The sequence below is a fragment of the Semicossyphus pulcher genome, unplaced genomic scaffold (genome assembly GCF_022749685.1).
Source record: "Semicossyphus pulcher isolate SPU_LCO1_2020_fin unplaced genomic scaffold, fSemPul1.0.p SCAF_27, whole genome shotgun sequence".
Lineage (NCBI taxonomy): Eukaryota > Metazoa > Chordata > Actinopteri > Labriformes > Labridae > Semicossyphus > Semicossyphus pulcher.
Genome location: NW_027211701.1, coordinates 792501 through 820152, shown reverse-complemented (window position 1 = coordinate 820152; position 27652 = coordinate 792501). Strand labels below are relative to the sequence as shown.

At 41.7% G+C, this 27652-nt stretch overlaps 2 protein-coding genes across 2 annotated transcripts in view; both read left to right on the top strand.

Annotated features, from left to right (window-relative positions):
• Positions 1 to 18339, top strand: part of LOC138604829 (deoxycytidylate deaminase-like) — a 115312-nt gene extending 96973 nt beyond the window's left edge. Inside the window, exons 2-7 of the mRNA XM_069676835.1 lie at positions 4808 to 4889; positions 5519 to 5600; positions 10228 to 10357; positions 13458 to 13574; positions 13866 to 13965; positions 17569 to 18339. Of these exons, the coding sequence (XP_069532936.1) occupies positions 4870 to 4889; positions 5519 to 5600; positions 10228 to 10357; positions 13458 to 13574; positions 13866 to 13965; positions 17569 to 17680 (561 nt within the window). The 5' untranslated portion in view covers positions 4808 to 4869 and the 3' untranslated portion in view covers positions 17681 to 18339. The remainder of the gene's footprint in view (positions 1 to 4807; positions 4890 to 5518; positions 5601 to 10227; positions 10358 to 13457; positions 13575 to 13865; positions 13966 to 17568) is intronic.
• A 3943-nt stretch (positions 18340 to 22282) lies between these two features.
• The window catches only part of LOC138604869 (NLR family CARD domain-containing protein 3-like), a 16336-nt gene continuing 10966 nt past the window's right edge, over positions 22283 to 27652 (top strand). The window contains exons 1-5 of the mRNA XM_069676898.1: positions 22283 to 22311; positions 23227 to 23317; positions 24319 to 24435; positions 25888 to 26004; positions 27423 to 27539. Of these exons, the coding sequence (XP_069532999.1) occupies positions 23241 to 23317; positions 24319 to 24435; positions 25888 to 26004; positions 27423 to 27539 (428 nt within the window). The 5' untranslated portion in view covers positions 22283 to 22311; positions 23227 to 23240. The remainder of the gene's footprint in view (positions 22312 to 23226; positions 23318 to 24318; positions 24436 to 25887; positions 26005 to 27422; positions 27540 to 27652) is intronic.

Below are 27652 nucleotides of genomic sequence, written 5' to 3'. Positions count from 1 at the left end.
TTGTGGAACTCCATGACTAACTTTGGTGTGCATAGAGGACACATCATGAACATTAACAAACTGAGATCGATCTGAATGTTTAAACCTGTGAACAGCCAAAGAAAAAAATTGGATTTGAGCAATAAGTCAGAATTGAGCACTAAGGCCTGCAGTGTGAAAGTAGCCTAGATGGTAAAGAGGAGTACTTTTGGATCTGACAGCTGCCTTTGATACTGTGGATCACAACATCCTCCTGTCTCACTTAAACACCTGTGTGGGCATTAAGGGTACTGTTCTTAAGTGGTTTCAGTCCTATCTCTCAGACAGGACCTTCTCTGTCCAGCTCGGCCAGTATTCTTCAGCCACTTCCCCCCTGAGTTGTGGGGTGCCTCAGGGTTCTATTTTGGGCCCCCTCCTCTTCTCGATATATATGTTGCCATTGGGATCCATATTTAGAAAGCATAATGTTTCATTTCATTGCTTTGCAGACGATGTACAAATCTATCTGCCTTTAAAAACAAATGAGCAAACCTCTGTGCAGGTCTTATTAGACTGCCTCAATGATATTCGATCTTGGATGGAAGTGAACTTTCTCTCCATGAACAAAAATAAAACAGAGATTATTTTATTCGGCCAAAAAAATCTATTGGATGGCTATGATGGTGCCATCGGCACCCTTAAGTCTCACTGTCACCCTTTTGCAAGGAACCTTGGTGTTATTTTGGACAAGCTCTATTGTCAAAACGAGCTTCTTCCAGCTAAGACTATTAGCAAAAGTAAAGCCTTATCTCCCAAGAAATGACTTCGAGAAAGTTATTCACACCTTTGTTACATCACGCTTAGACTACTGTAACTCTTTGTTTGTTGGTCTCGACCAATCAGCATTGCGCCGTCTACAGGTAGTCCAAAATGCAGCGGCCCGCCTGCTGACTGGAAAGAAACGGCGTGATCACATCAGTCCCATCCTTGCATCTTTGCACTGGTTGCCCGTTAATTTTAGGATCCAGTTCAAGGTTTTATTAATTGTCTTTAAGTGTTTAAATGGTCTGGCACCGTCTTATTTATCAGAGCTCATACAGCCTCACAGTACTTCCAGAGCACTTAGGTCGTCAGTCCAGCTGCTCCTGGCAGTACCTCGGTCCAGACTCTCTACTCGTGGGGACAGAGCCTTCTCAGTGGCGGCCCCAAAGCTGTGGAACAGCCTACCTTTCCAGGTTAGAGCTGCACAGTCTGTTGAGCACTTTGAAACATTACTGAAAACCCATCTTTTCTCCTTGGCGTTTAATCCCAGCTAAGCGAGAATTCTCGGCTTCTATTTCTATTTTTATTTTTATTTTATTATTATTATATTTATGTATGATTACATTGTATTTGTATTGTATTTTAATAACTGTACCGCACTTTGGTCGACTGAGGTTGTTTTTAAGGTGCTTGACTTGACTTGACTTGACTTTTGGAATATGTTGCCTCAGTGTAGGCTTTACCAGGAAGGGCGTTGTTGTGGGTGCAGTCAATCAGGTTTGTTCTTGGCAGACGCGCGTTCAAATCTTTTGATCAGTGAATTCCTCTGCCTACATGTTGACGCAGCGAGGCGTGTTTTATTTTGCTTGTCCAGATAAAAGCAGAAGACTCGACGGTTCTACTTCTCCCTCAGGGCCTAGTGTTTTAAGCATTCCCACAAGAGACTGTATCTGGAGGGCGAACTTCTCAAATGCAGCGATGTTACCACGGCTGACGTCCGGTGAGTCTATCACAGCAGCAATACGTCTCAGCACTATCTGATGTGGTTGACCAAATTTGTCATTCAGGGCAGCCATTGTGTCTGAGAAGGGCGTTGGAGAGTTGAGGTAAGCGTCTGCTATCAGTTTGGCCTCAAACAGCCAACATCAAAGCGCAGAATCCTGATCAGAATTGGCTGACATTAAGTTTGTGTATCTACATTAACACAAGAAATACGGTCGTTCAGTAGAAAATACTTACTCTTATGCATTTACGCACACATCACTCTTCACAAGTTATTGCACCGCACTGTCCCTCACTCATCTATCACTCTGAAGCAGCCGGCTTATTAATGTGAATGACGTCACTTAATACAGCGAGCCTGTGGGTAAGCTCCCAATCGTATGATCTTGACGATATACGCCAACAGTACTTCAAAACAAAAGACCCCAAATAATTAAAGGCACTTAATAATAATTATTAACACACTTGTCACTTTGCAGCCTTTTCTACAACCACAGAGATATATAGTTGGCTGTACAATTAGATAGGTAAAAAATATGACCTTACTCCGGCAGCAACTTCTTCAGCTTTGTGGAAAAGAACACCATGTGACCCACTCTGCCCGGTTTCACACCCTTTTAATTACCCAATAGAATTATCAGATTAATTGAAATGGTCATTGATGCTACATACAATATCAGATTGTGACTCTCCACTCGCTGAAGAGGAAAGGATAGCCGACAGCGGTGTTTGCTGCCTTTTACTGTCACGTATTGAGGTCGGCACGGCCTGATGGGCCGGCTACGTTCATGATAAGTTCAGTGGGCAAATACATGAGCGTAATTGGAGGAGAGTAGGATCCATAGACTCCAGTAGAGGACAGAGCCTGTGTGAGATAGTAGCATTGGGTTCACAGATCTGTAGACAAACTTAAAGTGTGGATGATGTGTATTATATTACCTGCCCAGATTTGCTCCCCCTCCTCCCTCTTACCAGCAGAGTGTAAGTTGAATCAAATTGTATCAGTGCAAATAGTCTAAATCATGAGCTGCTAACAGTGTTCTACCTTTAAGTGTCTCATAAGAGACTTACGAGCTGGCTGCAATATAGCAGATACATCTATTTACCTTCCTACTTGCGCACTCTTTCCATGAATGCCGTCTTCAACCATCTAGAGCTAGCTCGCGAACAAAGAGTGGCAGAGCAAGGTAGTTTAATGCGGTTAACAATGACAACGATGTTGTGAAAACTCCTGCTGGTTTCTCCACACTTGTCTACCTCATCTTGAAACAACCACACTGAGCAGAAATTCAGCTTTTTGTTTGTTAACATCACTTCCTGTTTGACCAGATGAGCATCAAACACTCAGTGAACAAAACAATAATTTATGTCCTCACGAACATGAAGTCATCCCATCGATCTGCTGTAATGAAGCGTAGTCTGACCTGTTGGGCACTCCTTCACAGGCAGGTGTCACATTCATTAATTAGCAGCAGATCTACGCCCATCTTCTTTATGTTCTAATGAGGTAGAAATGTGAGTAGACTGGTTACTCAGGTATTTCAGTCTCGTCTATGAGGTTACTTTCTTTAAAACGAAACTGACAGCTGAAGCTGCAAGTGTTTCATTACAAGAAGATACATTTGTGACTGAAAGTGGATTCAAGAATGAACAACTTTTCACACAACATCCATGGAAACATTGATGTGCATTATTACACTGTTGATCACAAATCTATTCGACTTTTTATGGAATCTTTCTTTTCTTTGAGTAAAGTTTTGCTCTCGGACTTATTCAGTTTCATCTCACAACAAAGATGCAGAAGTCACCTGATAGTCCTCACAGGTGTAAGTGATCATGTGAGGAAAGTTTGAACTCTTCAAAGAAGAGAGGGTGTCTGCCTCCCGGACCCTGACTGGTAGATTGTTCCAGAGGAGGGGGGCCTGGTAATTGAAGGCTCTACCTCCAACACTACTCTTAGAGACTTTAGGTACCACAAGCAGGCCTGCATCCTGGGAGCGCAATGTTCTAGAGGGGTAATATGGCACTATGAGCTCTTTAAGATATGATGGTGCCTGACCATTAAGAGCTTTGTAAGTAAGAAGAAGGATTTTAAATTCTATTCTATATTTTACAGGAAGCCAGTGCAGAGAGGCTAATACAGGAGAGATGTGATCTCTCTTCCTAGTTCTTGTCAGCACACGTGCTGCAGCATTTTGTACCAGCTGCAGAGTTTTTAGTGACTTATTAGGGCAGCCTGATAGTAACGAGTTACAATAATCCAACCTGGAAGTAACGAATGCATGGACGAGTTTTTCTGCATCGTGTTGAGACAGGATGTGTCTGATGTTTGTTGTGAAGGTGAAAGAAGGCTGTCCTTGATATTTGTTTTATGTGGGAGATGAAGGACATATCCTGATCAAACAGAACTCCCAGATTCCTAACAGTAGTGCTGGATGCCAGGCTGATGCCATCTAGGGCAGCTATATCATTAGAGAAAGAGTCTCTGAGGTGTTTTGGGCCGAGCACAATAACTTCAGTTTGTCTGAATTAAGTAGAAGAAAGTTTCTAGTCATCCAGATCTTTATGTCCTTAAGGCATGCTCCTAGTTTAGATAGCTGATTGGTTTCGTCTGGCTTCATAGATAAGTATAATTGAGTATCATCTGCATAACAATGAACATTAATGGAGTGTTTCCTCATGATATTACCCAGAGGAAGCATATATAAGGTAAAAAGAATCGGTCCGAGCACAGAACCTTGTGGAACTCCATGACTAACTTTGGTGTGCATAGAGGACACATCATGAACATTAACAAACTGAGATCGATCTGAATGTTTAAACCTGTGAACAGCCAAAGAAAAAAATTGGATTTGAGCAATAAGTCAGAATTGAGCATTAAGGCCTGCAGTGTGAAAGTAGCCAAGATGGTAAAGAGGAGCTTTTGGAATATGTTGCCTCAGTGTAGGCTTTACCAGGAAGGGCATTGTTGTGGGTGCAGTCAATCAGGTTTGTTCTTGGCAGACACGCGTTCAAATCTTTTGAACAGTGAATTCCTCTGCCTACATGTTGACGTAGCGAGGCGTGTTTTATTTTGCTTGTCTAGATAAAAGCAGAAGACTCGACGGTCACTCCTGTATTGTATCTGGAAGAAGTATCTGGAAGACGATGGCCGGGGCTCAGCCAAGGTATGGTGCTCCACATATAAACTTTGATTGTCGTTTCAGGGCACGAGACGGACAGAGTCTTAGGTATCCTGCTGTCTGTTACCTCGTTAGTTACATTTATCACAAATATTCTGATCACCATCTTCATCTACGTTCATGTACTGAATGAAACTTATTACGACGCTACCTACAGAACAAATCAATAATTTGACACAAAAGTTTGACTTGGAAATGAAGAAGGATTTTATTTCTTCCGCTAAAGAAAGACTCCGTAGACTCTGGAGCCTTCTCCAAATCCAGAATTCTGTGATTTATTAGGACTTACAGGTCTCAGCTGATTGTGTGTCTTTACTCCTGACTCATGATATTCATGTTGTCAACATATTTTTAACATTTGAATGTTTTCTAACTTGTCGACTGGTTATAAAAGTAACATTTTATCTTCGATGTTAATGTTCATAAAACTGATCTGAAATGTGAATCAAAGTTGCAAATGCTGTCATATCATTACCAGTTTAACTGTTTGAATGTACACATCATGTTAAAGTAGCTGAGACGTGAACGTGTGTGAACAGAGGGCTCAGGTACCACCGTCCTCCCTGATCACAGCACTTTACATCCTCCATGTTGTTGTTGTGTGTTGTGTGCAGACCAGACGTCCTGGACTCAGATGATTACTTCATGGCTGTAGCCAGTCTGGCTGCCAAAAGGAGTGAGGACCCAAAAACACAGGTTTGTGTGTGTGTGTGTGTGTGTGTGTGTGTGTGTGTGTGTGTGTGTGTGTGTGTGAACTACCAGTCAGTCTACAGTTTGTAAGTTGAACCATGCGGTGGCCGACGAAGTAAACTCTCTGAAAAGGGGTAAAAACATGAGAGATTCCTCACCAAGTTTGACGACAGCGAGTAACATGAACGTCACAGCAGCATATTTTTGAATTTGCATATTTTTGAATTTGCATTTGTTCATTGTGCCGTTGGAGCGTGTTTACCCTTGTTGGCCACCGTAGAACCTGGGGGGACAGACAGGAGGGTGAAGGTTAACCTGGTTCAGACATTAAACAAGCTGAGCAGCATTTTCAGTGACAAGTGGTGATCATTAGAAATGTTGATCAATATACAAAACATTTAATGATCATATTTCTAACCTGAACAGTAATGTCCTTCATATTAATTTTTTCCCCCCAATATGTTTATTGCCATTTTCTTATTATATCATTACAACAAAGCAACGTTCAATAACAATTTGACCGTTGAAGACCAAAAATGCCAACATTGCACACTCCTGCATACACACCCATACACACTCAACTTGCATAGATATGAAATAAAGCAATAATAATAATAATAATAAAATTTAAATTTCAGAAAAAAATAAAAATATATATATATATATATATATAATAACAACAATAATAATAATGATAATATAGAAGATAAAATAAATAATAAATACATTTAGATGCTACATTTTACAATTTCTTTTCAGGTGAAGCTTACATTCCAGGTTTCTAGTATGTTCATGTGTGGTTCCCAGAGCTGCACAAAGTCTCTCCGCTTGCCTTTAGCAATGTAAGTGAGTCTTTCCAGACCGATAGAGTTCGTAAGTTCCTTTATCCACATTTTCAATGATGGAGCGTCCATACTCTTCCAACACAGAGCAATAGCTCTCCTGGCATGTAGAAGTCCAAAGTCCAGAATTTTAGTCCGCTTCTGTGTTTGTATAAAGTCCTCTGGATATATTCCAAGCACACAGAGTTTGACATTTAAGGGGATTCTGGTGTTAAACATCTCTGATAAACATTTTGTACCATCCTTCCAGAAAATTTGAATCTTTGGCCATAGACAGTGAAAAAGAGTGCCTTTCTCATTTGAACATTTAGTACAGACATCTGGAATAGTATCAGACATGTGGTGGAGTTTGACAGGGGTTATGTACGTTCTCATCGACCATTTATATTGAAGTAATTTAAACCATGTATTTATTGTCTGCTTTTGCACTTTTAAACAAGCCTCATTCCAGTCTGCCTCATCGATATCTTCCTGTATATCAGTTTTCCAAGCATTTAGTTTATCAAGTGTTGAATCTTTTGTGTATGCCACCAATATGCTGTAATATTTAGATAGGTGGCTCTTCCCTCCCAAATTTCCAAGTGTTATCTCCTCAAGTTTTGATAAAGGTGGAATATACATAATCTGTTCATATTTAGATGAAATGAAGCTTTTTAACTGTAAATATTTGAAGAAATGTTTTGGGGGGATTTGATATCTCTCACATAATTGATTAAAAGAAAGTAAAACACCATCTACATAAAGGTCCTTCATTTTCTGAATACCTTTTAAAAACCATGACCCAAATCCTCCATGCTTTCTGCCAGGTGTAAACTGCTTATTACCCCAAATAGGAGTAAATTGCGACAGTACAGGCATATCACCTACATGTCTGTGTGCAGCATGCCAAACTGAAATTGTATTTTTAAGAAAGGGATTTTTTGTTACTTTTTTCAATGTCTCGATATCTGAAGAGTATAGATATACATTTAGTGGAAGATCTGGAATGGACTTTTGCTCAATGCTTACCCAAGCTGGAGATGCCGTGGTGCAAAAGTAATATGATGCTGAAGTCAGCTGGGCAGCCGTGTAGTACCATCTAAGATTGGGGAGTTGAAGCCCTCCCCTCTCATAAGGAAGGTATAATGGTTTAAGGCGGAGTCCAGCCTGTCTGTCATTCCAAATGAATTGACTGAATATTTTGTTAACTTTATCGTAGAACATGTTTGGTAGTGGCAATGGGAGTGTATATATATATAACACCCGTCTGATATTGTGATATCCCTGTCGTTTTTGTATGAAACCTTGTTGATCATCAATTATCATTTAGGGAGATATTTATCTAATCTTTTAGAAGGTGCCTTGCAGAGTATCTTTGTGTCACATCCCATTAAACTAATTCCCCTGTAGGATGAGCACTCCGTTGGGGGCTTGTTTGGTTTTAATATTAGGGTTATTGTTGCTAATCTTAGTGAATGTGGGAGCGCTCCTAAAATAAACGATTCTTCATACATGTCAAGAAGTGGCCTTGAAAGTTGTTTTTTAAATGTTTTATAAAACTCTATAGGTAATCCATCCGGTCCGGGTGCTTTACCGCTATGTATATCCCCTATAGCAGGGGTGTCAAACTCATATTAGGTAGTGGGCCGGATTTGTTCCGATGAGACCTCAAAGGGGCCGGACAGTTAGGACCCTAACTGATGTCTTAACACAAAGATATATCGGCTACTGCAGTTTTATTATTTGAAATCTTTCAATAAGAGCCGACAGATACTTTTAACAATCAGTGAGCATTTCATGTTGTTACATCTGAAAGAATATGTTAATAATAATAGCACATAATAATACTGTACAACAGGGAAGTGTAACAACAAGTGGCATAGTAAACTTTTTCCTATTTACACTACTCTGAACAACAAAACATTTAGTGTTTAAATCTCATTGTGATTCATTAATTATTAATTTTAAATATTGCTGGTTAAGGCTACAAAACAGCCACCTGTTGTCCAGAAAGTCCGACCTGATATCGGGGTTCAACCAGCTGCTCTGGGATCAGGGCCTGTGGAATCCAGTGTGTAGTGACGAGGGGGGGAGAGAGAGAGAGAGAGAGAGAGAGAGAGAGGGAGGGAGAGAGAGAGAGAGAGAGGGAGAGAGAGAGAGAGAGAGAGGGAGAGAGAGAGAGGGAGAGAGAGAGAGAGGGAGGGAGAGAGAGAGAGAGAGAGAGAGGGAGAGAGAGAGAGAGGGAGAGATTTTACCAGTCAGGTTTGTGGCCGGCAGTAGATGTGAAACTGACACTGAGGAAAAGGAACACTCACATTTTCACTTGCTGGTCGGCACCTGACACTTTTTCACTTCCACCAGCCTGTCGACATCAGGAACTAGTTTCTGAGCGGTGGCGATTTTCATTATGTCCCTCAGATGTCCGTGCGCCAGCCGACTGCGCAGTTTGGACTTCATCCCTCACATTAATACCTGCTCGCATACATATGTTGTCCCGAACATTCAGACTACCTTTGATGCAAATGCTGTCCGTTATAAAGTAATGTCAAACGATCAGATGTAGATTCGTACTTTAACGGTGCGCTACACTGCAGTGTGATCAGCTGCATTCGGAGTTCCTCTCTCACGTGCGTAATCCCTCTCCAGCTGAGTGAAGACAGTTAATCGACTTTTAAACTCGGCTATGAGCCCCAACAGTGTGTTCCTGTTTTATTCACTTTTTAAACGTTTTTAACAATATTAATTGACACTTTTAGCAAAGACGGTGATGTGAAAATTGATTTTTTATAACCCTGGTAAAATAATTACCTTATGAAAGACTACAAGTCTCTCAACTGCATCAGATGCACTGACTTTTGGAGTCTTCGGTCCGCCTGGAATTTAACTATGAATTATACAGTCACAATTGTAGATGTTGGCAATTTTAATATTGTGAATTGAAAATATTTGAAAGACTGTATAACCCTGTGCCATGTAGATTATCAGTGTAATCATAATATTACATACCTTTTTCATGGAATTGCAGAAAGTCAAAGCATCCTTCCACCTCATTCAACTTACTTCTGTTGTTGGGTTGCACTTCACCGGGACCAGCATTTTTTCTGTGACAAAAGTTAGACTGTGTGTAATTGATATTGAGAAGAAGAAAAGTAAAAATTAATGCCAAGTCATGGTCACTCAGAAAACTTGACAAATAAACCATATGACTGCATGTTCGGACACATTTCTGGCGGCTCCTTTGATGTTAGAGCCAGACAGAAAACGGAGCTCAAGCCTCAAAGTTTATACCAGCAACCAAAATGCCTGTGGTCTTCTTTTATCCTGATTGTAAAAATTTGAGGCTTTTCCTGGATAGGTAGCTGCCTTAAACTCCCAGATAGTTCACAGTTGCAATGCTAGCTTACCCACCATGTGCTCTAGTTGTTAGCTAACTAAGCTAATCACCACCACACATTTACTCTTAAGTCCTGGCAACACACGTTCTTTGTAACGCACATTTTCACCACAGACACCTATTTGTACATACTGTACTTCACAGCATCTATTGAAAGTTGTTTTACAAAGTCAGAGTCCAACCGACGAGGTAAAATCATGAGTGAAATGCGTGGCAGACATGGGCGGAGCTTAGATTGCCTCTCTGCAGAGTTACTCTACACTGTTACAATCAACACTGTCAATCAACCCCAACACTGAACGCTATTTAAATCAGAATGTGTTAAATTAACACTCCCAGAGTTATTAACTCTTGAAATTAACTCTGAAATGCTTAACACCGAAATTTCAACACTCCACTTTTTGCTGTGTGTCTGCAGGTGGGGGCCTGTATAGTGAACCAGGAGAGGGAGATTGTTGCCATTGGTTACAACAGGATGCCCAACGGCTGTGATGGCAAGCTGTCATGGGACACGGACAAAAAATCGTCGGACTATAAAAATCTCTATGGTGAGAGCTGCTTCACTTTAATGGTGGACCGTCTGAGATCATTTAGGTTTATATGTTTCTTCCTCTGGTGTCCACTTGAGGCTGTCTCCAGCAGTGAGTCAGTCCCCATAGAGCCCCATGTTAAACTTTACAGCAGAAATAAACATGAAAAGCAGTTTGGGTCTCTATAGCTCATTTCTCTCTTCATGACAATCAGAATCAGAATCAGGTTTGTTGCCAAGTAGGTTCACACATATGAGGAATTTGTTTTGGTGTTTAGGTGCAGAACAATTAACATAGAATTAGAATAAAAATAAGTAAAATACTTCAACAGAATAAGATAAAGAAAATAGGCAATGAGAATAAAAATATAAAAAACAATAAGTATAATATAAAATATGTACAACAGGTGTGAATAAAAACTGGAGATGTACAAGTGTAATGCATCCAAAACAACAATTGATTTAATATTCACAAATAAGTCTTTAAACAGGGCTCACAAGTGACCGTCATATTTTCACATCACTGAGAAATAAAGTGGTAAGACAGATTCGCAAAGCAGATTTCTTTATACAGATGGTAGCTGGGACAAATGTAAATGTAAAGTTAAAATGGGAAAATTTAAACAATATTATTAGAAGAAACAAAGATACAAAACACGACATACAGCTCCTGGTCCTCTAACTAACAATTTGGACATTATAGTCAATAGCTTTAACAATTTCTACATAAGCTCAGTTGAGGAACTAAAGATGCAACGTAACATTTCAAATGTCCAGAAACTTCCATTAACCCTCCCGATGATAGCAGACCAGTGTTTAGCAAAGGAGACATATCTGTCTCTGAGGCTCTGAAAATCACGTCTTCTCTGAAAGTTACTTTGTAACCTTGTAAGAAAAGTGATCTATAAATAAAGTGTATTATTATCATTATTATAAATGCATTCGGTGTGGACAGTAATCTTTGTAAACTCCACAGAGAGGTTCTTGCCAACCCAAGTGCACATTTAATGAACTTGTCCCTAAAACAAGGTAGCGTGACAACCACCTGGAAGACTGTTAAGTTACCACAGCTGTGATAAGACCAAAGCAGAGAACCATCGGCCGATAAGTATCCCACCCTTTGTATCAAAGGTGGCAGAGAAATGGCTTGACATGCAGTTAACAGAATATCTTAACAATTGTCAGACCCCTCTCCACCCAATGCAGTTTGCATCACTCCACTGATACAGCCACCTGTTATTTTCTTGAGAACATCAAAAGATTATTAGAGCAGGGTTGGTATGTAGGAGCCGTTTTTTTTGGACCTGAACAAGCTTTCGACACAATAAATCATGAGGTGCTTCTTTCTTTTAAATATTTCTAACAGTGCCCTCTGCTGGATAAGGTCATATCTGTCAAATAGAAAACAAACTGTACAGATCGGAAACGCATAATCATCATACCTCAGCTGCTCAGTTGGAGTTCCACATGGCTCTATACTGGGACCGATCTTATTCAGCCTTTATGTTAATAACTTACCAAATGTTTGTCCGAAGGTTAAAAGTGCAATTATATGCTGATGACACAGTAGTTTATGCACATGCGGGTTGCTATGGTACCGGAGTCTCATTGGCTTCAACACTCGTGCTTAGATCTCAATACAAAATGTGTTTTCACAATTTAAGTCTCTCGGCATAGTCTTCAACTCCAATCTGACATTCAAGGAACTTATTAAGAAAATCTCAAATATTAAGTTCAACCTGGCAAAGTTACGTCAGATAAGAACTTTTCTGACTTTACTATCAGCAAAAGCTTACGTACACGCAGTGATATTTACTCACATAACAAATTGTGTAACAACCTGGTCACACACAACAATGAGCACAGTGAAACCTGTGCTCACCATACCTGGCTTCTTAGCTCATTCACTGTTTGTCATCAGTGATTTACTTGTTGGCTCCTGCAGGGAGTCAGGACTGTAGTTTTTTTCTCCCCAGACTATTGATTAGTAGTTACCTGATAGGTGTCGTCGTCACCACTAATACGATCTTAACGTATGGGAAAGGGTTAACCAGCTCATCACCAGCAAATGATTTGGTCACGGACACAGACTTTGTAGCTTTGATAACTTAGCATTTGCTAACCCCTCCCGCCTCCCCAGCTCCACCCTCACATCCAAATAAGCTTCACAAGACCAACATGGTGGCAGCTAAATGCTGAACTCGAGGCTTTATATGCACATAAAACGATGGGTGACCTCATGGTGGCTATGTCCATTATTTATACACCCTGTCTATTGGTGTGACAGAGAGAAAATAAATCATCTTCTTTTCTCTTACTTTTTTTTTTTTAACTTTGATTGTCATTAAATGACTGAAACAAGACAAACATGCTTAAAGAGACTGCTAAATGAATGAGTGGATGTGCCATCATTTTCTTCAGTTAAACAAAGACAAACTGAGGTAGTTGTTTTTGGAGCTAAAGGGGAGCAATTAAAAGTCTCCTTAAAAATCAGACCACTGCAGCTGATCCAGAACGCTGCTGGTCGAGTCCTCACTAAGACCAGGACAGGAGATCACTCCAGCTCTGAGGTCTTTACACTGGCTCCCTGTCTGTCAGAGAATAGACTTCAAAGTACTACTGCTGGTTCACAAAGCGTTGAATGGTACTATGGTAATGGGGATCTACTGACACAGTACGAACCATCCCAACCCATCAGGTCGTCAGGGACAGGTCTGCTGTCTGTCACCAGAGTCAGAACCAAACATGGAGCAGCAGCGTTCACTTTCTATGCTCCACATATCTGGAACAAACTCCCAGAAACATGCAGGTCTGCTGAAACACACTTCTTTAAAATCAAGCCTGAAGACTCACCTGTCCACAGCTGCCTTTTATTTCTCATACTACTACTTATTCTAATTATTTATATCTGCACTGTGACTTTTATTCTTATATTCTTTGAGTGTCATCTTAAGTTTAAGCTTCTGTTTTATATTTGATCTTCACTTTGCTTTTTAATGTCTTGTTTTATGATGTTTCTTTGCTGTCGTTGTTCTGTGAAAGGACTTTGAATTGCCTTGTTGCTGAAATGTGCGGTATAAATAAACTTGCCTTGCCTAAATGCTAACTTTGTCCCGCAGTGTGCCACGCAGAGCTGAATGCCATCATGAACAAGAACAATGCTGATGTGAAAGGCTGCACCATTTATGTGACTCTGTTCCCCTGCAACGAGTGTGCCAAGCTCATCATCCAGGCAGGTGTGTGTCCACAGAACACAAACACTCTGATCCTCCAATCAGCTGATAAAGATTTTTGAGTGTAAATCATTTTATTAGATTTTAGATTTTTAAGCTTTAGCTGCTTAAGGTTGGTGCTCACTGTGACTATTCGTAACAATATTATAGTAGGACTGAATACATGTTATCCAAAACAATTTGTTGGGATGGATTTCTTCATAAAGAAAACAAGAGGTCCTCTTCCACTGAAATCTGACAGCATTTGCTAAATGTAGTTCTTTCTTTTCACCTCACTCCCAACCCCTGTTCCAGGTATTAAGAGAGTGGTCTATCTCTCTGTTAAGCCAGGTGACAGAATTGACACAAAGGCTGCCAAAAAAATGCTGAAATTGTCAGGAGTAAAATTTGACAGGTAAGTCACGGTTTAAACTAATTTATGTTTTGCTTTCTTGCCATTAAACTTAAACTACTAAAACTCTGTACCTACTACAATGGTGATAGCACTCATTGCTCAGTGGGTAATGAGGTAGATAATAAACAGACAATACACTGATGTAGATAGACTATACAGTGAGGTAGGTAGTAAACAGACTATGCAGTGAGGTAGGTAATAAACAGACTATGCAGTGAGGAAGGTAATAAACAGACTGTGCAGTGAGGTGGTCAATAAACAGACTATGCAGTGAGGTATGAAATAAACAGACTATGCAGCAAGGAAGATAGTAAACAGACTATGCAATGAGGTAGATAAAAAAACTGACTATGCAGTGAGGTAGGTTGTAAACAGACTATGCAGTGAGGTAGATAATAAACAGACTATGCAGTGAGGTAGATAGTAAACAGACTATGCAGTGAGGTAGTCAATAAACGGACTATGCAGTGAGGTAGGTAGTAAACAGACTATGCAGTGAGGTAGGTAATAAACAGACTATGCAGTGAGGAAGGTAATAAACAGACTGTGCAGTGAGGTGGTCAATAAACAGACTATGCAGTGAGGTATGAAATAAACAGACTATGCAGCAAGGAAGATAGTAAACAGACTATGCAATGAGGTAGATAAAAAAACTGACTATGCAGTGAGGTAGGTTGTAAACAGACTATGCAGTGAGGTAGATAATAAACAGACTATGCAGTGAGGTAGATAGTAAACAGACTATGCAGTGAGGTAGTCAATAAACGGACTATGCAGTGAGGTAGTCAATAAACAGAAACTGCAGTGAGGTAGGTAGTAAACAGACTATGCAGTGAGGTAGGAAATTAACAGACTATGCAGTGAGGTAGTTAATAAACAGACTTTGCAGTGAGGTAGGTAATAAACAGACTATGCAGTGAGGTAGTCAATAAACAGACTATGCAGTGAGGTAATTAATAAACAGACTATGCAGTGAGGTAGTTAATAAACAGACTATGCAGTGAGTTAATTAATAAACAGACTATGCAGTGAGGTAGTCAATAAACAGACTATGCAGTGAGGTAGTTAATAAACAGACTATGCAGTGAGGTAATTAATAAACAGACTATGCAGTGAGGTAGGTAATAAACAGACTATGCAGTGAGGTAGTTAATAAACAGACTTTGCAGTGAGGTAGGTAATAAACAGACTATGCAGTGAGGTAGTCAATAAACAGACTATGCAGTGAGGTAGTTAATAAACAGACTATGCAGTGAGGTAATTAATAAATAGACTATGCAGTGAGGTAGTTAATAAACAGACTATGCAGTGAGGTAATTAATAAACAGACTTTGCAGTGAGGTAGTTAATAAACAGACTATGCAGTGAGGTAGTCAATAAACAGACTATGCAGTGAGGTAGACAATAAACAGACTATGCAGTGAGGTAGTTAATAAACAGACTATGCAGTGAGGTAATTAATAAACAGACTATGCAGTGAGGTAGATAATAAACAGACTATGCAGTGAGGTGGTCAATAAACAGACTATGCAGTGAGGTAGGAAATTAACAGACTATGCAGTGAGGTAGTTAATAAACAGACTTTGCAGTGAGGTAGGTAATAAACAGACTATGCAGTGAGGTAGTCAATAAACAGACTATGCAGTGAGGTAGTCAATAAACAGAAACTGCAGTGAGGTAGGTAGTAAACAGACTATGCAGTGAGGTAATTAATAAACAGACTTTGCAGTGAGGTAGTTAATAAACAGACTATGCAGTGAGGTAGTCAATAAACAGACTATGCAGTGAGGTAGACAATAAACAGACTATGCAGTGAGGTAGTTAATAAACAGACTATGCAGTGAGGTAATTAATAAACAGACTATGCAGTGAGGTAGATAATAAACAGACTATGCAGTGAGGTGGTCAATAAACAGACTATGCAGTGAGGTAATTAATAAACAGACTATGCAGTGAGGTGGTCAATAAACAGACTATGCAGTGAGGTAATTAATAAACAGACTATGCAGTGAGGTAGATAATAAACAGACTATGCAGTGAGGTAGTCAATAAACAGAAACTGCAGTGAGGTAGGTAGTAAACAGACTATGCAGTGAGGTAGGAAATTAACAGACTATGCAGTGAGGTAGTTAATAAACAGACTATGCAGTGAGGTAGATAATAAACAGACTATGCAGTGAGGTGGTCAATAAACAGACTATGCAGTGAGGTGGTCAATAAACAGACTATGCAGTGAGGTGGTCAATAAACAGACTATGCAGTGAGGTAGACAATAAACAGACTATGCAGTGAGGTGGTCAATAAACAGACTATGCAGTGGGGTAGACAATAAACAGACTATGCAGTGAGGTGGTCAATAAACAGACTATGCAGTGAGGTAGGCAATAAACAGACTATGCAGTGAGGTGGTCAATAAACAGACTATGCAGTGAGGTAGATAATAAACAGACTATGCAGTGAGGTGGTCAATAAACAAACTATGCAGTGAGGTAGATAATAAACAGACTATGCAGTGGGGTAGACAATAAACAGACTATGCAGTGAGGTGGTCAATAAACAGACTATGCAGTGAGGTAGATAATAAACAGACTATGCAGTGAGGTGGTCAATAAACAGACTATGCAGTGAGGTAGATAATAAACAGACTATGCAGTGGGGTAGACAATAAACAGACTATGCAGTGAGGTAGTCTGTTACGGGGCGATACTGTCTGAACCCAAATGCAGAAACACAGAACACTGAGACGAGGACTTGGTGCCAAAAGATTTATTGGAAAATAATACTTATTGATTGAGCTGAGTGTTCCTTGGTGTGTGGGAAGCAGGGGCTGAGACGTGAATCAGAGGTAGGAGCAGAGCAGGGCATGGAGTGAGCAGGGAGCTGGGCAGAGTGAGTCCGTAATCCAGAGGAGGTTGAAGTTCCAGAGTGTATTAGAAGACACAGGAGTAGGGCTGGGGCAGGAGTCAGGTGAGGACGGCTGTAGGCAGAGCAAAAATAGAATGAGTAAAAGCGAAACACATGCGAGAATAACAGAGCTAGATCAGACTGACTGTTGTTTAGCAGAGTCTACAATCTGGCAGCATGGTGGAGGAGGAGCCCAGCATTTGAAGCCTTGTAGATTGATGATGACGAGCAGCTGCGAGAATAACAGAGCTAGAGCGAGACAGGGAGGGAGAGAGACCTGCTAGGAGGCGGCAGTGGGTGTGACATAGTCAATAAACAGACAATGCAGTGAGGTAGATAATGAACAGACTCGTTGGCCGTAGGCGGTTTGCCAAACTCAAAGCTTCATGTAAGCAGTCGAGAAAAACCAAATGGTGACCTAACAGTGGCTCCGTCCATTATTTACACTCTATGGTCTATGGTTACCACCCGGCACAAACATAATCTTAATATTGTTAAATCTCTTAGGATTTTGAAACTCCTGTAAGTCTGAGGCCGGCCTTATGTTCTTCTAAAATTCTCAGCTTTTTAGGCAGGTGAGATGTAGTATGACTTGAAAAGGTGACTTTCATCGTCATACATGTTTTATTCTTTGTTTTTCACGTGTGACTTTGTGTGCGTGTGTTTGTTGTTGTTGTTTTTTCCCTCTGTATCATCTAGAGAACCATTCAGGCCAGAAAAGATGGAGATTGTCATTACATTTCCACAACAACCCATTACAGCTCCACAACAACCTGATCAGCAACGCGGCGAGGAAGAGGGGGAAGATTGAAAGGGACTTTGATGCCTCTCTCCTGTAGGTCTTCTTGCCCCCTGCTTTGTCCAAAGGAAAACTCAAGGATGCCTCGACTTTGGCGTCTTTTGATATTTTGATGAACTGGGTTTATAAGAAAGTTTAATTTGATGCTTCACCCTTTTAGGCTGACTGTAGCAGAAGGTCTTTCAATCCTGCTTCTTTTATTTTAAACTCTCTTTGGGTTTAGGGAAACACAAGGACCTTTGTGTTGAGGATCAGGTCCTCTCATGGCCGGCTGCACAGGGAAAACCTGGAGCCTGTTTTTACCTCCTTCAAACAAGCTTTCAGACTCAAACAGAAGCACCTTGAGTTTCCCTTCATCTGACCTTCACATTATCTTTTTATGCTTAATTTTAGTAACATGCACCTGCAGAAACTCTTCCAATCATCATTTAAGATTTCCTTCATGGCTTTAAAAACATGATCATTTACCACATTGTCCTCTAAGAATAGCTGCTAACAAGCTGTACATTCTCTAACATCTAACAGGCTGTTGCATGAGATGTATGAGAGCTGATTATGTGTTCATTATGTGTCTGTGTATTCACTACATGTATGTTCAGCTCTGTCATACACCATCCTTCAATCTACCATGTCAGCTGTCAGAGCAGCTAGTGTCAATAAAGCGTGGGGACATGAGCGAGTCTGTCTGTGTTCATTATTTATGTGACAAATAGAGTCTGGTTTTACACTTGACAGTGCTGTAGTTCTTAATGTTTATTGTCAGCTCTTAAAAGGAAGTATTTGAGTACAAACCATTTTCCACTTCTGGACTTGTATTCAAATATCTCGGCTCCTCTCTGTCTCAGGAAACCATCTTCATCCTGCAGCCTGTACTGAACGTCTTCCCGTCCTGCAGTAACAGTGCAGCGTCCTCACAGTATAAAGTAAGACATGTCCCACTGAAGGACATTTCTAGCAGCTGTTTCTGTGCTAAGCTAACTGATACCCCTTTCCCACCTACATTTAGCGCATTGACGCAGGTTTTTCAGTTCCGGGAAGACCCACTTATAAATGCCCATTGTGTCTGTTCCCACTGCCAGTGGGAATAGGGGATAGACAGTAGCTCAGTCGGTAGTGACATGGCTTGGGAACCAGAGGGTAGCCAGCTCAAGTCCCGGTATGGACCAAGCATGGAATACCTGACATTAGTGTGTCAACACGGGTTTTGTGTTCCCATCAATGCCGAGTGGAGCTGAAGTGATGAGTATCCGGGTCTACTGAAGAGTCATTAGAATGCAGATTGTAACCTTTCCCGTTAAGCAAAAAAGCTGGGTGTTAGCGGGTGTTTTTTGACCAGTTGGAAAGCAGCTTGAAACTCATCACATATATGGAGACTAATAACCTGAAATCATGGGAACTTCAAATCAAAGAACAATACAGTGAAATGATGAACATTAACTTTGCTTCAATATGTACATCAGTTGGATGGGGAATGTCTTGCTGCTGGTCGTCGGCCATGTTGGCTGCTTCACCTTCATCCATGAGGCTCTGAGTTCTCCCTGTCGCTCACAGATGTCACGTTCACTAGACGCCTCTAGTACTATCTGTGCGTATACTTTACACAAGTATCTGTGTGAATACTTTACACAAGTATCTGTGTGAATACTTTACACAAGTATCTGTGCGTATACTTTACTGTGCATATACTTTACACAGGTATCTGTGCGTATACTTTACACAGGTATCTGTGCGTATACTTTACACAAGTATCTGTGCGTATACTTTACACAAGTATCTGTGCGTATACTTTACACAAGTATCTGTGCGTATACTTTACTGTGCGTATACTTTACACAGGTATCTGTGCGTATACTTTACACAAGTATCTGTGCGTATACTTTACACAAGTATCTGTGCGTATACTTTACTGTGCGTATACTTTACACAGGTATCTGTGCGTATACTTTACTGTGCGTATTCCTTACACAGGTATCTGTGCGTATACTTTACACAAGTATCTGTACGTATACTTTACACAAGTATCTGTGCGTATACTTTACACTGGTATCTGTGCGTATACTTTACACAAGTATCTGTGCGTATACTTTACTGTGCGTATACTTTACACATGTATCTGTACGTATACTTTACACAAGTATCTGTGCGTATACTTTACTGTGCGTATACTTTACACATGTATCTGTACGTATACTTTACACAAGTATCTGTGCGTATACTTTACTGTGCGTATACTTTACACAAGTATCTGTGCGTATACTTTACTGTGCGTATACTTTACACAGGTATCTGTGCGTATACTTTACTGTGCGTATTCCTTACACAGGTATCTGTGCGTATACTTTACACATGTATCTGTACGTATACTTTACACAAGTATCTGTGCGTATACTTTACACAAGTATCTGTGCGTATACTTTACTGTGCGTATTCCTTACACAAGTATCTGTGCGTATACTTTACACAAGTATCTGTGTGAATACTTTACACAAGTATCTGTACGTATACTTTACACAGGTATCTGTGTGTATACTTTACACAAGTATCTGTACGTGTGAACATGGGGGGGAGTCACATATTAAAAATGGGGCCTGGTTGTCCCCCAGGAAAAGTGTCAAAAAAGTGTCAAATACTTACTTTCCTGCATTTTAGTTCCTGCAATTTTTATGCAACAATATGAGCATTTTTTTGCATCAGTTTATGGTGAACATGTCTTCATATATGTAATGATATATAATGCTGTAAGGCTCTCAGGCGTTCTGCCTTTAAATATTGATTCTCCTGTAGATCAACTTCTCTCATTCATGTTAACCCACTGAGTCAACACACACGTAGGCATGATTTACTCTCCGTCCACCTTTATTTGAAGAGAAAGCTTTTTAAATCTGCATGTGGCACCTGTGCAGGTCAATGAAAACATTTGAATGAATTCTTCACTTATCATTAACCCCTGGACTTTAAAGTCTGTTTCAGCAACAGTTCTGCTCATGTTTCAAACATTCAGCACACTCTAAACATATCTCACATAATCATGTACATCTTTACTGTGTTATTGAAGCTGACTGAAAACAAGAATACAGCACGTGTTCTAAAGCTGTTCGAGGATAGGAACAATGTAGTACAAGGACCTCAGAATTATACTCAAGTAATGTTACTTTAGTAAGTGTACTTAGTTACTTTCCACTGTAATGATTAATGCAACATTTTCTAATCTGTGTAACCGCACTCAGTTGCACTTCATGACAACCGGCTGGCTCGAGAACCCCTTCACTGTGCGCTGTGTATGGAAAGAGGAGCGGGAGGCTTGTCTGTCTGTTGCCGCTGTTTCTTATCTGAACAGGAACAGAGTAAGTCCTCGTCAGTCATACAGGTGGCTCATTATCGACAGCTCACGCAGCACACTGCAGAAGGAACAGCAAGTTTTTTTTAGTACGCAAGCTAAGCTAGCTGTCTAATTGGACATTTTAGCACCGAAACAATACAGTTACCCACTCAGCGCTTACACAATAACACTGTAATAAGTCACAGTGCATTTCAACCACGAATATGTTTATGCAGACATTAATATATAACATTTAATACACAGTGCTGCGTGCTGTGACTCACCTCGGGCATGTCTCTCAGATACTGGCAAAGCATTGCTGTTGCAATTGCAGTTACAACTGAGAGTGGGCGCCCTGAGCCATGAATCCCAATAAACACACTATGACAACATGACAAGTGGAGTTAACATGTAAACATATAAACCCTGTTACATCTACTGGTAGCAAGCGTCAAACACTTCTAAAAGTGAACTGTAAATATTATCCAGTAGCTCATTAGCTGCACAGTTCACCACTTACTGAGTTTAGAGACTTTTCTTTAGAAAGTATCCAAAGTCTTGACTTGCTCCTCCTTTTCTCCTCTGCGTCCTCCATAGTTGTAGCAAAGCTGGGGTCAGGAGTGTACTCGGGAAAATTAGATTGTCTCTGCACACACACACACGTGTGAGACAGTGTGCCCTCACGGGATGCCTGTGTTGTTAAAAATGCCCGCGTTGTTGTTTTGCATCACAACTTTCTGCGCCCTGATGCCCCATGGCATACAGCGGATGCCCCTTTTTTGGCCCCTGCCCCTCAACTATGATCAGCTCTCAACCGTCAACAACCGGAGTACACCACTGGCTGGTGTGTGAGTGGCGTTCTAGCTGCCCTTCAAAATAAAAGCCCTGGTTCAAAGTGGGCCAACTGAGAAGCACCTTAAAAGTGGGACGATGTAAACTCCTCAGATGACTTTCTTTTCTTTCTGCTCCAACTGCAGCCGGCCCACCGGGAAATGTCCCGCCGATGATCAGTGTCATTGTCTGCAGAGACTTTACAGATGAAGATTAAAAACCTAAAGTGAGCATGATATTATACCTTTAAAAAAAAGATTGAAATGCAGCTTAAATGTGACTGCATTATTATTAATTCTCTTATAGTTTCATACTTACTACTTTCAATACATAATTTTATATTGAATTATCGATTGTCATGATTTTTACATTTCAAAGAACGGTTTGGTTTTATTTTGAAACTCTGCGTGTTTCCTTCCTGTCGTCAGTTTAGTTTCACTTTCTTGCATTTGTCCTTGCGGTGACACAGCTTTCTTCGTCTCTCCGTAAACAGGTTTGTAACGGAAACTTCTCACGGTGTGACTCATGAATAACTCGGAGATTTTTCTTTAGTTTACTTCGTAGAAAGAATCAAACGGTCCCGTCGGTGAGCGTGAGCGTGAGCGAGCTGACAAGCAGTAACACTGATGAGTCAGTGTCCTCTCTTTGCTGATACTTTGTCCTCTTTGTGGGCTAAAACATGTTCAAGCTGTGTCCGGATCAGTGACAGATTGGAGTCCGGGCGGGGGGATGAGTCGAACAGACACACTGAGTTCAGGGAGTAGGTTTTGGCGGTATCCCAATACGGCGTACCGGAGTACTGTGAAGTACCTATGGACTGATTTGTAGTACTGTCGTTAAAACACATACGTTGTGTTTATATGCTGTATGTTTATAAGCTGCTACTGAGATATGTATGTATAAGCTGTATGTATTATGAATCGCAGCACGCGCCTCCGGAGGCCTGTCTCTGTTAGAGAGGGGACAAACATGGCGCCTTTCTTTACTGTAGTTACCAAAGTCGTTCTTATCTCTCCGGGATGGAACCAGATGTCAGCCATGTTGCTGGGTCCAGTTTAACTGGGACTATGGTTTAAAAAGAGGCTGATGTCGTCTTTGTAATTATTTTATTTTCTTCTAAGACAGCAGTACTTTTTAGAAAATACAGAGTGTCCGGCAGCTGCGCATGCGTCAGAATGAACCGTTAAAAACAAGGAGAGAACAAATCAGGCTTTAAATCAGTTACCTCAAACTACAGAAGGTCACAAAGTTTCTGAACTTAACTTGCAAATGTTTTTAAACGGCTTCTGATGATGAAACTATCAGGATAGATTGGATTTAGTGTTTAATGTTCTCTTTGTCCAACTTGTTGCACACATACTGGGCTGATAATAACAGACTGTGTGTGTGTGTGTGTGTGTGTGTAAAGGTGGGGGCTCAGCTATGGATCTGTGTGAGGACAGAGGGGAGGACGCCCTCCCGTCCAAAACACCTCTGCGTGGGGAGCATGAAGCTGACAGGTGAGTTTGGAATCTCTAACACCTCTTTCCCACCAAAATGAGCGCGTTGACGCAGGTTTTTCAGACTCAGGAAGACCCGCTAATAAATGCCGATTGTCTCTTTTCCCATTGCCAGTGAAGTATACTGCTTTTTGTCTCTTTTCTGCTGCGTCACCGGCTGACGTCACAAACGCGCCCGAAACAGCGCTGTCGAGTTGTCGCCCTATTTGTTTTCCCCCTCGGATCAGAAGAAGCTCGCTCACCTCGCTGCATGAAACAAAGAATACATTTGCTGTTGTATGTTGTTCGTCTGTATTTATGCAAACTCCAATGCGTGTCATAGCATTGCGCCGGAAAGGGGGCGGAGATTAGCGTGTCAACACGGGTTTTGTGTTCCCATCATTGACGACTGGAGCTGAGGCGATAATTACCCGGGCCTACTGCAGAGTCATGTGACCCGGGTCCGAATGCAGATTGTAACCTTTCCCACTGAGCAAAAAGCTGCATGTTAGCGTGCTTTTTGACCAGAGGGAAAGCGGCTTTACTGTTCTTGGCTCTTTTGCTCTGTCACACCCGTCCCTCGATACGGGAGACTCCTGAATCTCTTCCTCTCTCCGGCCTGCAGGCGTCTTTGCTGTCGTCCTGTAAACGATCCGTCTTCTTCACCTTCGGATGTTTATAATCCTCCTGTAATGTGTCGCTCTTCTGGTTTCACATGGTCACATGATATAGACATCATCACCCCGCCCACTTGCTCGCCGTCAATGTTCCTGACTATTACCAGCTGCACTCACACATCGGCTCACCCCGACTTCATGCAGACATTTTGCTTGGAGGCTGTTTGCGTTCACCTGTCAGGAGTGCATGTGTGAAAGGAGCTGTGGTCATCAGTGCTGATGTCAGAAGTGAGCTGGTCGTTATCTTCCAGCTCTGTATTCAAACATTAAAAATGACACATGGTTTCACTGACGTCTTTTGTTGAGCCAGAACTTTGTAAACATGTGACGTTAAATGTGTTTCAGGCTCCGTCGGCCTGCAGACGCTCCTGAAGCTGAGCGCAGGTGTGAGTCTGTGAGCGGTGACGGCTCCATGGATCGTCCTGTGTTCTTCAGAGCTGGACAGCAGCCTGCCAAACAAAGGTGAGAGTTTCAAACTGACCATCTCAAGTCACACTGAAAGCTGCCCAGAACACATCGGCTTCATTTATAAGCTACCTTTAACACATGCAGCCCACAGAGCTTCACAGTCAGGAACACACAAGACTCAAAATGAGGTTGATGGGACACATGAGGAACATTTAAAAGTGGTAGAGGACCCAGGTGACCTGGCTGGAACATGAGAAGATCTCTGATGTTTGAAGGGTCGAGGCCGAGAACTTTCTGAACGAGTAAAAGAAGTTCAACGTCACATTTTAAAGGAACAGGCCGTGCAGCGTCTCAGGCGTTAAAGTCATGTGATTCATTTTCTTTGTTCCAGTTAAGAACGATGTGACGGTACCTCCAGAGACCGCAGAATACCTGTACACATGAGGGACGACTCAGATCAGGGGGATGAGAAATGAATCACTACACACTTTTAACCAGCAGAGGGCGCTGTCTGCCTTTGTCTTGTTTGACGTCTCTGACATCTGTAGCTGAAAGGAGGTGAACAGACACGGCAGCAGCAGGTTGACGATGCACCGGCAGTGTTTCCACAGATAGACGATACCTGTGCGGTTCGCTCAGGTGTATTTACTCATCACTTTCTTTTTTATCTGTATGAGAGCGACATCCGCTGTCGATGAACTAGAGGACGATCTCTCTCTCTCTCTACTCCTCGTCTTCCTGTCTGGAGTAGTGTCTCCACACCTGCCCTGCAGGTAACAGAGAGAGAGTCGTCCCGCCTGTTCATGTTGTGACTGAGCTGCAGCCTCTCATGTTAAATATGGACCTTCTGATGCTGCCGTTAAATGATTCTGTGCAGCTGGCTGCTGCTGATGTTAGTCTGTGCAGGTGAGCCTCCACACACAGCTCACCTGTTGTGAGAACAGACACAGGTACACGTCACTCTGTGGGAGATGAATCGGTTAAATGTAGATGTGCTGCTGATTTAACTTCGTTTATTATTATTATTATTAATTTATAATTTCATTAACGTCCTTTTATATTCTAAATATTTTAAATGTATACATTTTTAAGATATTTTCAGTTTGACTCATGACACATGATCAGTGATTGTTTTTCAGTAAGCACTTACACCTGTCCATCCAGGTGGTAATAACAGCGTGAGTTAGTTGAGTAGTTAAGACATCTCTGACTTTAGGGACATTCCTGAGATCAGATCCTGAGATGAACAAAAGACGTTTTAAAAAGTCACCTCATCAGAGCGAGGGGCAGAAGGGTTACCTGCTGCCCTCCAAAGCTGAGAGGAGCATCTCTACCTGTCCCTGACTCTCCATGTCTCAAAGGCTGTGGTCATCAGTGCTGATGTCAGAAGTGAGCTGGTCGTTATCTTCCAGCTCTGTATTCAAACATTAAAAATGACACATGGTTTCACTGACGTCTTTTGTTGAGCCAGAACTTTGTAAACATGTGACGTTAAATGTGTTTCAGGCTCCGTCGGCCTGCAGACGCTCCTGAAGCTGAGCGCAGGTGTGAGTCTGTGAGCAGTGACGGCTCCATGGATCGTCCTGTGTTCTTCAGAGCTGGACAGCAGCCTGCCAAACAAAGGTGAGAGTTTCAAACTGACCATCTCAAGTCACACTGAAAGCTGCCCAGAACACATCGGCTTCATTTATAAGCTACCTTTAACACATGCAGCCCACAGAGCTTCACAGTCAGGAACACACAAGACTCAGACCTCGGTCAGGCCCTCTCAGGTTCTCTCTGCGTAAACTCATCGAGCAGCTGTCTGCAGTACGATGAACTGAGGTGGTGAACATCCAGTGTTTCCTGCACATACAGGCCTGCTTTACCTGGACAGCCCACCCTCTTATTTTAACAGTGTCCGAGTATATTTGGAGACCCATGTGAGCTTTTGATTCATGCATTTTATTCCCACCAGCATTCGATAACTGCACACTCTCTGCTCGCTCTGCCCTCCCGCTCCGGCTGTGACAGACACGCACTCTGCTGAGGAACACTCGTCCCTCCTGTTACTGCACCGATGTGGGACCTCTCCTGTTTATTACCCCCTCGTGCAGATGTTTTCTAAGCGCAGGTAGTTCAGTTCCAGATGTGACAAAATATCCACATCGCAATACTTCGTCGTCCCGACTGGTGTGATACAATCGCTGGCGCCAAATATCGCAATCGAAAAAATTCATCTCTCTAAACAGATCTCTGCCAGGTAGAGTCACCACATCGTTTCTGTGTCAAACTCTGTGGAACTGACACCCGGTGAATAACAACACATTAATTCTGCACTTCACCGTTGTAGGGGTATTTTGTCTTCTTCAGGTAATCAGATATCGTGATGTATGATTGTATGATTGTCTCGATCGATTATCACAGAATCGCTGTATTGTGATATCGTTATCGTGGGCCACGCATCGCGTATCATATGGCGAGTTACTCTGTGATTCCCACCCCTCTTCAGTAACAACAGCCCACCTGCTGGCGATGCAGCGATTAACCGCTTTCACTATTAACGGTGCTTTGAAATGTCACACTTATTTGATCGTAAAGACTCCTCTACACCTCTGGGTGTTTCTGGTCTCACTCTCAAAAAAGGGCTGCTACATAATTATTATTATTATCATTATTATTATTATTATTTCTGCTGCAACGAAAACAAAGTGGCCCACCAGCTTAATGTGACGTGTTTGTCGAGAGCCTGGAGGAGAGCGCCGCTGGTTTAGCTCAGTTGGTAGAGCAACATTCAAAGACCGTGAAGAGGTCGCTTTCATCTGCTCGTCTGAACTCCTGCATCTCTCTGCACGGTGCGTCGGTCCACCCTCGGGCTCAGAGGAAACTCGGGGGCGGCCGTGCCTCACATCAGAAGTGTTAACTCAGTCCAGTCATTCAAAGCACAGCTCTTCTCGTTTTAATACGTGTTTTAAAATGTGTGAACATTGATCATCGTCTTTATATCTTTTATCTGCCGCTGTCTGATGTTTTCTAAACATGTGACGTTAAACGTGTTTCAGGCTCCATCAGACTGCAGACGCTCCTGAAGCTAAACGCAGGTGTGAGTCTGTGAACAGCGACTGCTCTATGGATCGTCCCGTGTTCCTCAGAGCTGGACAGCAGCCTGCTAAACAAAGGTGAGTCCACTCCACTCGTCTTCCCCTGAGCCCGTCCCCTTTAAACAGACTGATGAGTGCGGCTGATATCGTAAGCAAAGTCTGTCTGATGTCACATTAGTGTAACTCTGTGT